The 13666-nt window shown below is 51.7% G+C and overlaps 1 protein-coding gene across 1 annotated transcript in view; it reads right to left on the bottom strand.

The window, feature by feature from the left end:
* LOC148814430 (rap1 GTPase-activating protein 2-like) overlaps positions 1-13666 on the bottom strand; it is an 83368-nt gene that overhangs the window by 65598 nt on the left and 4104 nt on the right. The window contains exon 2 of the mRNA XM_088906632.1: positions 10102-10137. Coding sequence (XP_088762758.1) covers positions 10102-10137 — 36 coding nt within the window. The remainder of the gene's footprint in view (positions 1-10101; positions 10138-13666) is intronic.

Below are 13666 nucleotides of genomic sequence, written 5' to 3'. Positions count from 1 at the left end.
AAGTAATTGCTAGTTGTAACAGACACAAAGCTTCTCATTAAAACTCTCTGGGATGGAAAGCCAGGTGTTACAAACAGCCTCAGATCCACTGCTCTGGAGAAACACAGCGTGACATAAATGAGCCGAGAGCACCCTCTGAGGGCAGGAGAGGGGTGGAATGCGTTTAACTCTCCTGAAGGAGCAGATCACAAGCATATCTAAAGCATGAGATAATTATAATAATAATAATAATAATAATAATAATAGTAATAGTAATAATAATAATTCCTCACACTTATATAGCAATTTTCTGGACACTCCACTCAAAGCGCTTTACAGGTAATGGGGATCCCCTCCACCTTCACCAGTGTGCAGCCCCACCTGGATGATGCGCCAGTACACTCCCCACACACCAGCTCTTAGTGGGGAGGAGAACAGAGTAATGAAGCCAATTCATAGATGGGGATTATTAGGAGATATATTTCATAGCCTAGTTCTTCATGTTTGCATTTTCCCTCACAGGAAGTGCAGGGTGTGTCTTACCCTCACACCTCAAGGGTTTCATTATTTCCTGAAAAGTAATGTATATGCATGAGCACAGTATATGTGCATATATGAATAGTCCACTTGTTTCTGAAAGGCCCAATAAAATAAATGCATGAATGACAGACTGAAGGAAAGCACCTCTACAGCTGCAAAAAATGACCTGTTTTCAGAACCAAACAGGGTACCACTGCCAGGGAAATGGGGCAGCTCCCTCTAGTGGCTCCGACTCTGTATGACAACCAACTGAAATGGAGCCTGGTCTATGTGCTTCTGCTGCTCTCTGCTGGGCTTCCTGACACCGGCAGCCAAACAACAGAAAACTGAGCAAGTGGAAGACAGAACCTGCTACAGGCTGAGACAGTAACATAGGAAACATTTCGACCAGAGAGGGTGGAAGAGGTCTGGGCTCACCCTTCCGAGAGATTTCAGAAGAATTTTGCTGTTCAGTTCTGATCTCCAAGAATACATTTAATTTGCATGTTAGAAAAACAAATGTGACATCGCATTACTGCATTGGAATGATCCACTAAGAGATGCAGAAATGCAGTTATTTCTCTCTGGTAAAATATGTAGATGTGTGGCAAAGCACAGAGAGCACAGTGGGAAACAAGTGCAAAGGCATGAAAAAAGCACGAAGAGACCATGCAGATCGTCTCTGAAACCGAGACGTTTTCTTGACTCCCGCTCAACTGCTGAACCCCATGCCCTACAGACATGTATAGGACACAGCACCGAGCACATACGGGAGCAGACACAGACAACAGGGACAGTAGGTGGAGGTTAAGGAAGGTGCAAGGCCTGACACAGACGCATGTGGAGAATGCTGAGACTTAGAAGTGTTGACAATTTCTCGATGTGTTTAGGAAAGGGGGGTGTGTGCTTCTGAAGACCAGCGCTGTGAAAGGTGTGGCCGTGGAACAACAAGCCTTCACACACATCATTTGGGGCCAGCAGGGGGCGCTCACCCTGTGGTCCATGTGGGTCCCCAGTATAGTGACAGGGACACTAGACTGTAAACAGGCGCCGTCCTTCGGATGAGATGTAAAACCAAGGTCCTGACTCTCTGTGGTCATTAAAAATCCCAGGGCGTTTCTCAAAAAGAGTAGGGGTGTAACCCCGGTATCCTGGCCAAATTTCCCATTGGCCCTTATCAATCATGGCCTCCTAATAATCCCCCTCTCTGAACTGGCTTCATCACTCTGCTCTCCTCCCCACTGAGAGCTGGTGTGTGGGGAGTGTTCTGGCGCACTACGGCTGCCGTCGCATCATCCAGGTGGGGCTGCACACTGGTGGTGGTGGAGGGGATCCCCATTACCTGTAAAGCGCTTTGAGTGGAGTGTCCAGAAAAGCGCTATATAAGTGTAAGCAATTATTATTATTATTATTATTATTATTATAATTATACAAGTGGGACAGCAGGGAGCATGTCTGCCATCGTGGATGGAAACCGTGGTCACACGGAGCTGCTATAGCGCCCCCTGCTTGCTGTCCATACTAACATTTGACAACATGACAACAGTGTTATAGGAGCATGAAGGCCCACACGTCTACACTCAGAGACAGTTTCGTCCCACAAGCTGTCAGATTACTGAACTCCACCCCTACCACTGGCTCACACTGAGCTTTTTTTTTCCTCTGAGCTGTATGTTATTTAACTGGTTGTTGTTGCTGCTGCTATTCTGAGTTTTTGGTGTTTCCTTGATCTCTTTGTATAGGAGCATACATGCAAATAAGCATTTCATTGCACTTGACAATAAACACTACTCTGCTCTACATGTGCTTTGTGACCGGACCTGCATGTGTAAAAACATGCAATGCCCCAAGCTGCAGTTTTCCCGGAACAGCTGCTGGAACAAACAGGTTCTCTTTCCTCCCAGGTCTTATCCCAGTCAGATCCCAGGGCTCATGCTCCACACACTATCTAATAATAATAATAATAATAATTGCTTACACTTATATAGCGCTTTTCTGGACACTCCACTCAAAGCGCTTTACAGGTAATGGGGATCCCCTCCACCACCACCAGTGTGCAGCCCCACCTGGATGATGCGCCAGAACGCTCCCCACACATCAGCTATCAGTGGGGAGGAGAGCAGACTGATGAAGCCAGTTCAGAGATGGAGATTATTAGGAGGCCATGATTGGTAAAGACCAGGGGAAATTTGGCCAGGATGCCGGGGTAACACCCCTACTCTTTTCGAGAAACGCCCTGGGATTTTTAATGAGCACGGAGAGTCAGGACCTCGGTTTTACGTCTCATCCAAAGGATGGCACCTGTTTACAGTATAGTGTCCCCATCACTATACTGGGGCATTGGGACACACACAGACCGCAGGGTGAGCGCCCCCTGCTGGCCCCACTGACACCTCTTCCAGCAGCAACCTTAGTTTTCCCCAGGAGGTCTCCCATGCAGGTACTGCCAGTTTTGAGTTGCAGAGTGATATGGCTGCTGGCGATGATGCTGCTAGCATCATTCCTTAAAACATCTGCTGGATAAAACCCCTCAAAAAATGACACTGGAGCCGTCAAAAACGTAGGGCTAGATTACTAACCCCACCTAGCAGCCCATAGTGTCTCAAACATAAAACCTGCATTACTTCTGCAAGACCAGGGAAACTGTTTCTTCGACAAAAGTGCTACTTTTAGAAGAGGGTTAAAAGGGCATGCCCCCTTCTGCCCCCTCAGCTCCTGCACTTACACGGCAAAACGTTTTTCACGTGTAAGCTGCTTGCCTGCTCAGGGTGGAGCCCGTTTCCCCCTGCGGTTCACCACAGGACCTGCGCACAGAGAGGTGTCAGACCGCAGCCGCGCGTCCGAAACAGCAGGGAGAGGGTGGCTCCCACGCACACACACCTGTCACGACTCCCCTTGAAAATTCTGCTTCGCCCTCTGCAGACACAAACGCCCTTACCACGGCAACACACAGCCGCGGTCACCAGCTGCACCTCGGTGCAAATGGCGCTCACCGGAGAACGAGAAACTGCTTCAGCACGAGGATGTTATACACACACCAAGCCGGGCGGATCAAAAAACAGCCCTGTTGTTTCACAAGCGCAATTACATTTGCATAACTTCACATGAGTTTAAAAAAAGGGCTCGGAAATAAAGAATAGTCTTTGTTCCAGGCAGGTGGCTGGCAGCACCAGGGAAAATTCACTAACATTTCCTGTCTCCCCTCACAAACCCCCTCCTGCCCTACAGCCTGCGCACAGAACAGCAGCTTCTCTCCACAGTGAAACAGTATCTGGAGGCAGCAGAAATGTGGAAGTTATTACTATAGTCCTTAAACAGGTTTTTCTAAGTATTAAATAGCTATTTAATGAATAGAAATGGAAGAAAAGCTCAGTGACAATTGGTTGCCCATTTTTCTTTTTTACAATTGGTTCAAAAAAACAAAACACATCTTCCCCCATCTTTATCACTGCGACAACAGAATCGAGGTCCCACACACACACACACACACACTGAAGGCTGACGCCACACTGTGGTGGTCCTCCCACATTCACATTCACTCCCCCTCGACAACGCTCACAGGGTCCGGGAGGACTGCTGGACAACAGGACACTCCGGTCTCAGGCTGCCCACCTCCCTCCAGTGCAGGGGCGGCCAGCACCAGGCCAGCAGAGACCCGGCAGGGGTTGTCAGGAAACCATCAATGTCTAAGCCCACAGTTTCATTTTGAACACTTTTCAATTCAACGGTATAAAAGTCACTTGAATCCCAACATCAGAGTTGAGTTTGCAAGGATCACACTTGATCTCTGCTGAATTAAATAAACCAATTTACTGACTTAACAGATCAAAACTCACTTGTGTTTCAGTCTGACTGTGCTCAGCGTGACAGGGCTGCCCAACCCGTTCTAGAGCCTTCAGAGGCTGAATCTGACCCTGTTCTGGAAGAAAGGGAGCAGAACTGGACACAGCATGGTTAATGGGTAATGATTACGCAGGACAGCTAATTGCTTTCCGAGGTCTGGCAGCTAATTCATGCAGCTGCCGGAGAGTATCAGACGCTGCGTGTCTCAGCCTCAGACGCAGGCCTGGTGAAGAGTCTTGTCTGATGGGCACAAACAAGGCAGCGCGCTACTCTCTCCAGCCCACCTGTGTCTGCTCAGGAATCACTCCCAGGCTAATGAGGCTCATCTGTGCAGCACTATGACAAGCCCAAGGGGATCAAAGGGCAGAGAGAACAGAGTATCGCTGAGCCTGCCCCTCCCCGCCCAGCCCCTGCCAGAGCAGTGCCACCATTTCCTGTCAGCATCAGACTGCAGCTCAGTCTGTCCGCGTGCAACCACCTTCTCTATCTGACCGATCTGTCTGTGCAGCTGGGTGAGCATCCTCCACCATTTCCTTCAGCAAAATCACATTCAGCTTCTTTCTGTTGTTGTCCTTTTTAACATTCTGCTTAGCTTGTTCTCACCTTGTTCGGTCCTGTTTTTTAAATGTTTTTGCTCATTTGCTCTTAAGAATTACGGCGTCTTAAGCTTTGGGGGAGGGGTGGCTCTGTGGCTCAGGATCTGCGCCCGTGGCTGGAAGGTTGCCGGTTCAAATCCTGCAGCTGGCAGAGGAATCCTACTCCGTTGGGCTCCTGAGCAAGGCCCTTCACCCCAACTGCTCCAGGGGCGCCGTACAATGACAGACCCTGCGCTCTGACCCCAAGCTTCTCTCCCTGTCTGTGTGTCTCATGGAGAGCAAGCTGGGGTATGCGAAAAGACACATTCCTAATGCAAGAAATTGTAAAGGGTTAATAAAGTGATGATGTTATGTTATGTTATGTCTAGGCTAAAAGCCTGGGTCCGTGTCCGTGTGTGTCAATCATCCTTATTCACCAGGTGCAATGTAAAGCTCATGCTCAGAACAAAAGCAGCAAGGCCTCGCACTCAGGGTGCCGCCTGTGTCCAGCGCTCGCCCTGCTCTCAGCAGCAGAGCTCGGCTTATGTTGCAGGCGTATCCCTGCGAGGGGTGCTATCAGTGTGGCCAGCCCCCTGTTTTTCCCGGCACTGCAGTTCCCTCAGAAGAGATTATGAGGAGGGCTCAGGAAGATGAGATGGAATTTCCTTGCCATTTAAAACAAGCAGATCTCTTCTACCCTCTGCTTATCAGCAAACGCAGGGCTCCCTGGTAGCAAGCTGAACGGATCGGCCGCCGATTTCATGTCCCCTCCCGACAGCCTTGTTTACATGGTGCGTCGCAAAACAGCTCCGAATCAAAAAATAACATTTCGGGAAAGGCAAATCCCAGAGGCCCTTGTACCCATCGTTCCTCATTCCCTAAGGTGGTGGCGGGAAGGATTTGACAGCAGGCAGGAACACTGAGCTCAGAGGAGGGGGGAGACGTCCCTCTGAAAAGCCTCGGGCAGCTGTGCCAGCAGGGGAGCGCCGGGCACAGAGCCCTTCACCAGCTGCTCCCTACACGATGTGACTACACTAACCTCTTGCACACAGGCAGAGAGAAGGCTTTTAGCAAAGGCTCGCATCTGTTTGAACACCGCTGCACATGAACTCGAAATAACAGGGCTTTAGAGGACAATCAGACTGTTGTGGCAACACCTCAGCCTGTCATACGAGCCGTGTTTTGACAGTTCTCGCAATTTCGTATGGCAGCTAGTTTTACATTGTTACTCTACGCCCACAGGCAATTCTCAGTCGTGAAAAAGATTTTCACCAGAGGGGCCTGGAAGAGGCCCGTGCTCCGCCTTGCAAGAGATTTCAGTGGGATTTAGTTCCCGTTGCACACAAAAAAAAACAATCTTGGCAGCTGATAAACCAATTCCGAGTAAATGTACTGCATCTTAGAGCTCAGCTCTGATCTCCAAGGATAAATTTCATTTCCAATACCACGGACTGATAACTGCATTCATTTTCCTCTCTGGTCTCCTACACCCACCCCCAACCCCATGCGTCAGGAATCATATACGAAATGGTTTTGTCAGAAAACTGGCATCCTGTGATCTTCAGTCCACCAGGTCTGCCACAGGGAAGAATGTAACCCTGTTGTCTTTAGTGGTTAATTAAAACTACGCACAAACCTTCTAACTGATTAAAGCACAAAGAATTTGTCTCAGAATGTGTCAATCATATTCAAACCTAATGCATCATGTTCTTTGCCAACACAGAGTGTGCACTCACTGCTCACTTCTCCCCAGTAAGGAGACCCTCTGCCCTTACTTGTGTCTATCCCAGTTCCTTCTCCACATGTAACTGCACAGACATGCACAGAAAGCCAACTCACCAGAATTTCCTGTGCATCCTAACAGCAGATCCTCGGCTCTGCCTAACTGAGCTGCTGGGGAGCAGGTAAGGGAGAGACAGACCCAGACCGATCCAGGCAGACCCACGTAGACCCAGGCAGATCTAGGTAGACCCTCGCAGACCCTCGCAGACCCAGGCAGACCCACGCAGACCCACGCAGACCCACGTAGACCCACGTAGACCCACGTAGACCCACGCAGATCCAGGCAGACCCACGTAGACCCAGGCAGATCTAGGTAGACCCTCGCAGACCCTCGCAGACCCAGGCAGACCCACGCAAACCCACGCAGACCCACGCAGACCCACGCAGACCCACGCAGATCCAGGCAGATCCAGGCAGATCCAGGCAGACCCACGAAGACCCAGGCAGATCTAGGTAGACCCTCGTAGACCCAGGCAGACCTACGCAGACCCACGCAGACCCACGCAGACCCACGCAGACCCACGCAGACTCAGGCAGACTCAGGCAGACTCAGGCAGACTCAGGCAGACTCAGGCAGACTCAGGCAGACTCAGGCAGACCCACGCAGATCCAGGCAGATCCAGGCAGATCCAGGCAGACCCACGCAGATCCAGGCAGACCCAGGCAGACCCAGGCAGATCCAGGCAGATCCAGGCAGATCCAGGCAGACCCTCGCAGATCCAGGCAGACCCACGCAGACCCACGCAGACCCACACAGACCCACACAGTCCCACACAGTCCCACACAGTCCCACACAGCCCCACACAGCCCCACACAGCCCCACACAGCCCCACACAGACCGAGGCTCCGCTGGCTCCCAGCCGTGAAGCTCTCAGTGCAGCTCCGGCCTTTCCGTGTGAAGAGAGGTCAGAGCACCTTGCACGCAGCAAGGGTGAGGGAGCACAGTGGAGAGGAGCGGGAGTTTGTGAGCGTGTACGAGGGGCTTGAAGGCGAAGCTGGGAATGGGGGGCTGGAAGTGAAGTGGGGGGGTGGGGGGGTGGATGGAGTCTACAGCCTTTTTCAAGCCTTTCCGCGCCGACCGCCTGCCTGCTTTGTGTAGCTCCCTCCTTCAGCGCAGCCACACACTCCACTCGCTCGCTCACACCGCCTTTGATTTACAGTCCCCGCACAGATATGCTCGCCCGTTTCCATGGAAACTAATGAAAGGAGAATTATGATCAGAGCTTTGAGCCTTTGTGGGTCGGTTGAACTGAGCCGATTAATTAGCGCACCGCCCCAGGAAGATGCTCCCGGGACCGGACAAGTGCCAGGCCGGGCCTGCAGAGCAGAGGGTCAGTCCCCTCCCGGAGAGAGGCACCTCATCAGGTTCACTATTTCAACACCAGTAACGGTGCAACCACCAGTGCACCCATCATCATTAAAAACTTACCATGCATTTGCGTGAATGTAACCAGTTGCCAAGATATAAGGCTTCAGAGTTGGGAAAATACACACTGTCCCCCCCTAAGCTTTAACAGAGACCTGGATCGAACCTTAGCTACTGTCCAGAGCACCCTCCTCCATGCCACAGCCAGTCCTGCCTGTGGTCAGCTGGCCTAGCTGCCCCTGGACAGTCCCACCTGGACCTGGCTCTGTCCCGAATGGAGAGGCAGTGCAGGCACTTTAAAGGAGACCACCTACATACCTGCGCACTTGTGACCCTTCAATGACCCTGCTGAGGGACGGATTGGGAATCTGGACGAGGGGTTAAAGTGCGTCCAGGGGTCTCAGGGTCTCAGAAGAGCCCCTGCTCAGAGCAGAAGAGCTGAGCTTGCGACTGAGCTCAAACAGATTTTTACAGGAGCTAGCTTTCAACAAAGCAGGCTGTTCTCCTAATTACAGCAGTGAGGGGAGCGAGGAGGGCTGGCCCGGAGTCTGGGCGCGAGCCGCAGGGGGCTCCTGTCACGGCGATGGCGGGCTCAGAGCGACGGCTGCTGTCCGGTGCGCCGCCCAGGGACACACGCTGCTTCGGTCCGCCGCCGATAAAAATATCGCTGCCGCTCGGCCGCAGCAGGGGGTCCAGCCTCTTGCTCTTGCCACCTGAGGGACCTTCAGACAGCTGGGGCTACAGGCAGGCGTCTGACGTTAGGGGGGAAGGCCTGCTCAGCCCAAGCCACAGGTAAAACACAGTGAGCGCTCTCCCTTCAATTTGTGAACCGTATTCGATACCATCTTCTATTTTGTCAACAATCAGAATCCTAATTTCCAATTAAAAACTCCTTACAGTATATTAGGTCACAGTAAATTACATTACAAAAATGTAGATGCAGGTCCGTCTACATTTAAAGCAAATATCAGTATTTGATGAATGGGGCGCTAAGCTGCAGCCGCTGGTGGACTAACAGCTTTTATTAATCAGTAACAAGCAGCAGACGCCCCCGATCGCTGTTGTGATACATTTACACAATGTGGAAACACCATGAGTGTTTAACCCAGGCCGCTGAACGGAAAATCAAGGCAACGGAATGAAAAACAAAGGCCAAGGAAAAATCCTTCACCTAACAAATCCATTAAACCACCAGTATGTGCGGCAGCTTCAGCTGTGCCGAAGGTCAAGGATCATCACAGTGCAGCACAGCCAGTGCCATGACTGCGCATTTCCAGTGCCCAGGAATACGAAGTCCCACACAGGGCTTAATCCACCTCCTGGAATCCTAATCTGCCCTTTGGCTTTTCTGACAAGGAGGCTCCTGCTTTCATTATTCCCGGGGATCTCGGCAGAAATGGGGGCTTAGTCTGCACTGGTGGACTTCCTGGCACAGCAAGATTAATGCAATCTTGAACGCAAGCAGCATCTCAGTTCCTCTCTGCTGTGTGATATGATATGATGCAATGGATTCAGAACAACAGATGGGCTGTTGCTGTGATAGAACAGTATTTTGCATGAAGAACAGTTTAGATAGCATTTAACAATTAACGATCTATTAACATTTCACGAATGATGCTTTAAAATATTACCACCTACTCATATCCCTAGGTTAAGGGTCCGATACAGTCTAAGGGCAGGATTAGGGCTTTGTTACTGTCATCTCATAAATCTACAGCAGATCTTAGTTATGTCACAGCCCTGTTATGCTCTATTATGTTACTCTATCATTGCTTCATGAATATAATTCTTTACGAAGTGTTTAGAAACATGCAACCGTTGATCTCAAATGGTCCCCAATGTGCTCCGAAGCCCATCTGCCAGAACAGTGATTCATTTTATATGGAACACAAAAGTCCCCAGGCTGTGCAGCTTCCACAGCCACAGGCTACCAGCTTGTTCTCTCCATCACACAGGGACAGCTGGACCACCGAAACCGAGCGACGTGCAACAGTCACTTCCACTTCACCCCAGAAGAGCGGCACCCACATTACTCACCGAGCCTTGAGGGAGGCGAGCGTGGACTTGTCAATCCTGCAACGGAGAGAGAGAAACGATGAGAAACATCAATAAAGAAACGCTTGTCGGCTTCGACGAGCTTGATCTCGGCAGTCCCCTGTCGGTCCTGCTCTCGCACCAAAGCCGGCCTCAATGGGCTGCCAGGCTGTGCCGCAACGCTTCTGGCTCGCTGCAGCTCCACAGCACTGCCGTAGCTCCTGCAAGGTGCTAATGAGCAAACGAGGACCGCGGCTGAGCCGGCTTCCCGGCTGCGTGGGCGCGTGGAGCCCGCGCGTGGGCTTCAGCTGCAGCCTTGTCTCCGGATCACCGGAGGAGCTGCTCAAGGAACATGACGGGATCTGACTGCAGCGCCGACGACAGCGGCGGTCCGGCTGAACGTGTCGTGGAGGGGAGTGCGTGCACGTGGAAGCAGGGGTCTGCGCAGGAACCTGCCAACACGCTATGGGAAATAATCACGTCAGTAGTGCTCCTCCACGTGACCCAGAGGTGCTGGCCAAGGCAACAGAGAACTGTGATTCAGCTCAGGCTTTAACAGCTGCTGGATCTTAGGAATCAGCCAATACCGAGTGCTGAAGATTTCAAGCTTCCTACTCAACTCTGACAATTTTTGCACAGAAAGCTCAAATACAATTAAACACAGGTGTAACTCTGTTCTGCTTCACCAGTATAAGCTCAGTGGGGAGGAGAGCAGAGTGATGAAGCCAGTTCAGAGGTGGGGATTATTAGGAGGCCATGATTGGTAAGGGCCAATGGGAAATTTGGTCAGAATGCCGGGGTAACACCCCTACTCTTTTCAAGAAACGCCCTGGGATTTTTAATGACCACAGAGAGTCGGGACCTCGGTTTTACGTCTCATCCGAAGGACGGCGCCTGTTTACAGTATAATGTCCCCGTCACTATACTGGGGCATTAGGACCCACACAGACCACAGGGTGAGCGCCCCCTGCTGGCCCCACTAACACCTCTTCCAGCAGCAACCTTAGTTTTTCCCAGGAGGTCTCCCATCCAGGTACTGACCAGGCTCACACCTACTTAGCTTCAGTGGGTTAAAATGACTGTTTATTGTGCAACATCCTAATTTTTTCTTATCAGCTTATCTCACACCTACCCCCTGTACTGCACCAACTGAAAGAGGGCCAGATCGCTCGCTCCTGCAACACGACCCCCTGTCTGTAACGAGAATACCTCATCACTGGGCGTGCTGGACGCTTCGCAGTGCCTCGTGGGAAAGCCAGCTGGACACTGGAGGTACCTGCACTGTGCTTGAGTGGTACACCTCACACTAACACCCATGCAAGCTCACAGTGGGCCAGCAGGTCCCAAGAGTCAGGATCAAGCTCATGGTGTCTGTGCCATAGGGCCCTACCGGCTCTCTGAGGGAAAGTTTCTTCATTACGCCCACAGCCCCACAAAGTGTGCACTCTGCCCAGATCCCCACGATCAGCACTTTCTGTGCCTGGAATTGGAGAAAAGCTTAGGCTGGGGTTTCTAGCCTTCTAAGGCAGAGCAGTGGCTCTGTGGCTCAAGATCTGCACCTGTGGCTGGAAGGTTGCCAGTTCAAATCCCGCGCTTGGGAGAGGAATCCTACTCCGTTGGGTCCCTGAACAAGGCCCTTAACCACAGCTGCTCCAGGGATGCTGTATTAATGGCTGACCCTGCACTCTGACCCCAAGCTTCTCTCCCTGTCTGTGTGTCTCATGGAGAGCAAGCTGGGGTATGTGAAAAGACACATTCCTCATGCAAGAAATTGTATATGGCCCAGAAAGTGATCTTATATTATCTTCTTAAGCTTTCTTTGCATTTAGATATGCTCATCCACTCATAATGCATCCTATACCATGCCATAGAAACACAAGGCTAGGCAGCTCGTCCTACAGGTGGCCCATTAAAACACATGGTACTATAAGAAAATGCACCTGCTTCAGTAAAAGGGTGAGGTCACCCCTGCTCTGCCACAGGGGGATCTTTACAGTAACAGCACTCACTGAGCAACGCAAACACAAGGGGTGAAAGCTGCAGCCGAGATGCACTTAAAGACATCTGAGATTGCATTTCACATGCAATTATGGAGATCTTTTACTGCTTTGGCTACGCATTATTGGACAAAGCCATTAAGGCCATCTCCACAGTGCAGGCAGCGGACGCTGGAAGGCTACACTTCAGTACTAATGGAGCCCCCCCCCAGACCTCCTGCAGACCCCCGTTTTCAGCGCCAGTTGGGGAAGACTTTGTGAGGCAGTCAGGTGAGGCCACCAGGGCTTGCAAGAGACAAACAGAAAGAGAGAACAGAAGAGATTTTTCAGAGCTCCTCACACAAATCACGATGGAGCCAGTGATGTAGAAAATGCGTAACCGGGAGCTGTTCTACTTTGAAAACTGCAGTGCAAACCCTTTGTCATGGCTGGGTTGGCTTCCTCTTTGCAAACCACAGCACCAGAAACCAGAAATGAAAATGCAACACTAGAGAGTTCAAAATGAAGCAGACCCCAAAAAAAGGAAACGAATTCCCGATCGTCTTCACTTGATGCTATATGTCACTTTTCTTGTCAACAAGTTGCAGAAGACCCAGCGTTTACGGTAAGTTCTGCTGATGCACACACATCCAGGGCTTATTAACTACAGTTTCTTCACAGCGTCTGGCACAGTAAAGATCAATACCATCGCTGACGGAAAGGAGAAGCACAAACCACACGCAGGGCGCCCACAACGCTTTCTCCACGGCAACGGGCCACGCAAGATCTCGGCAGGATCTGAGCACTGGGCTGGGCGGGTCCTGCACAGGAAGGGCGTGCTGCTTGTGAAATCTAGGCGCGTTCCTCGCCCAGGGCACTGCGCAGGCAGGTGAGTGCGGCTGCTGGGGTTTCTAATCCCACAACGGGCAGTTTCAGTCTGACAGCTGGTGCGAAAAACCACACAAGAGCTCCGACAAGCTTCTGAACGCGCTTAAAGAATTCCTACTGGGCAAATACATCCCGGGCTCTCTCTTAACAGTTCCTTCAAATATCCTTTTAAGAAAAATGTCTTCTCCTGCTTAAAAACAGGTCATTCAAGCTTCATTTAAGTTGTATTCAAGTCATCTGCTCATCTGAGCTCTGTGGCCCTGGGTTCTATTCTCAGGTGTCAATTGTCGACAGACCACAACGTCCGCACCTCCCCCCGGCACTCTGGACAGACCGGAGCCAGTCCGCACCCCCCCCGGCACTCCGGACAGACCGGAGCCAGTCCACACCCCCCCCCCCCGGCACTCCGGATGGACCGGAGCCAGTCCGCACCTCCCCCCGGCACTCTGGACAGACCGGAGCAAGTCCACACCCCCCCCCCGGCACTCCGGACAGACCAGAGCCAGTCCGCACCCCCCCTGGCACTCCAGACGGACCAGAGCCAGTCCGCACCCCCCCCGGAACTCCATATAGACCGGAGCCAGTCCGCACCCCCCCTGGCACTCCAGACGGACCAGAGCCAGTCCGCACCCCCCCCGGCACTCCGTACAGACCGGAGCCAGTCCGCACCCCCCCTGGCACTCCAGACGGACCAGAGCCAGTCC

Source organism: Atractosteus spatula, chromosome 27, assembly GCF_055471065.1.
Source record: "Atractosteus spatula isolate fAtrSpa1 chromosome 27, fAtrSpa1.hap1, whole genome shotgun sequence".
Lineage (NCBI taxonomy): Eukaryota > Metazoa > Chordata > Actinopteri > Semionotiformes > Lepisosteidae > Atractosteus > Atractosteus spatula.
Note: the sequence above shows the minus strand (reverse complement) of the source record. Positions and strands in the feature narration are given on the sequence as shown.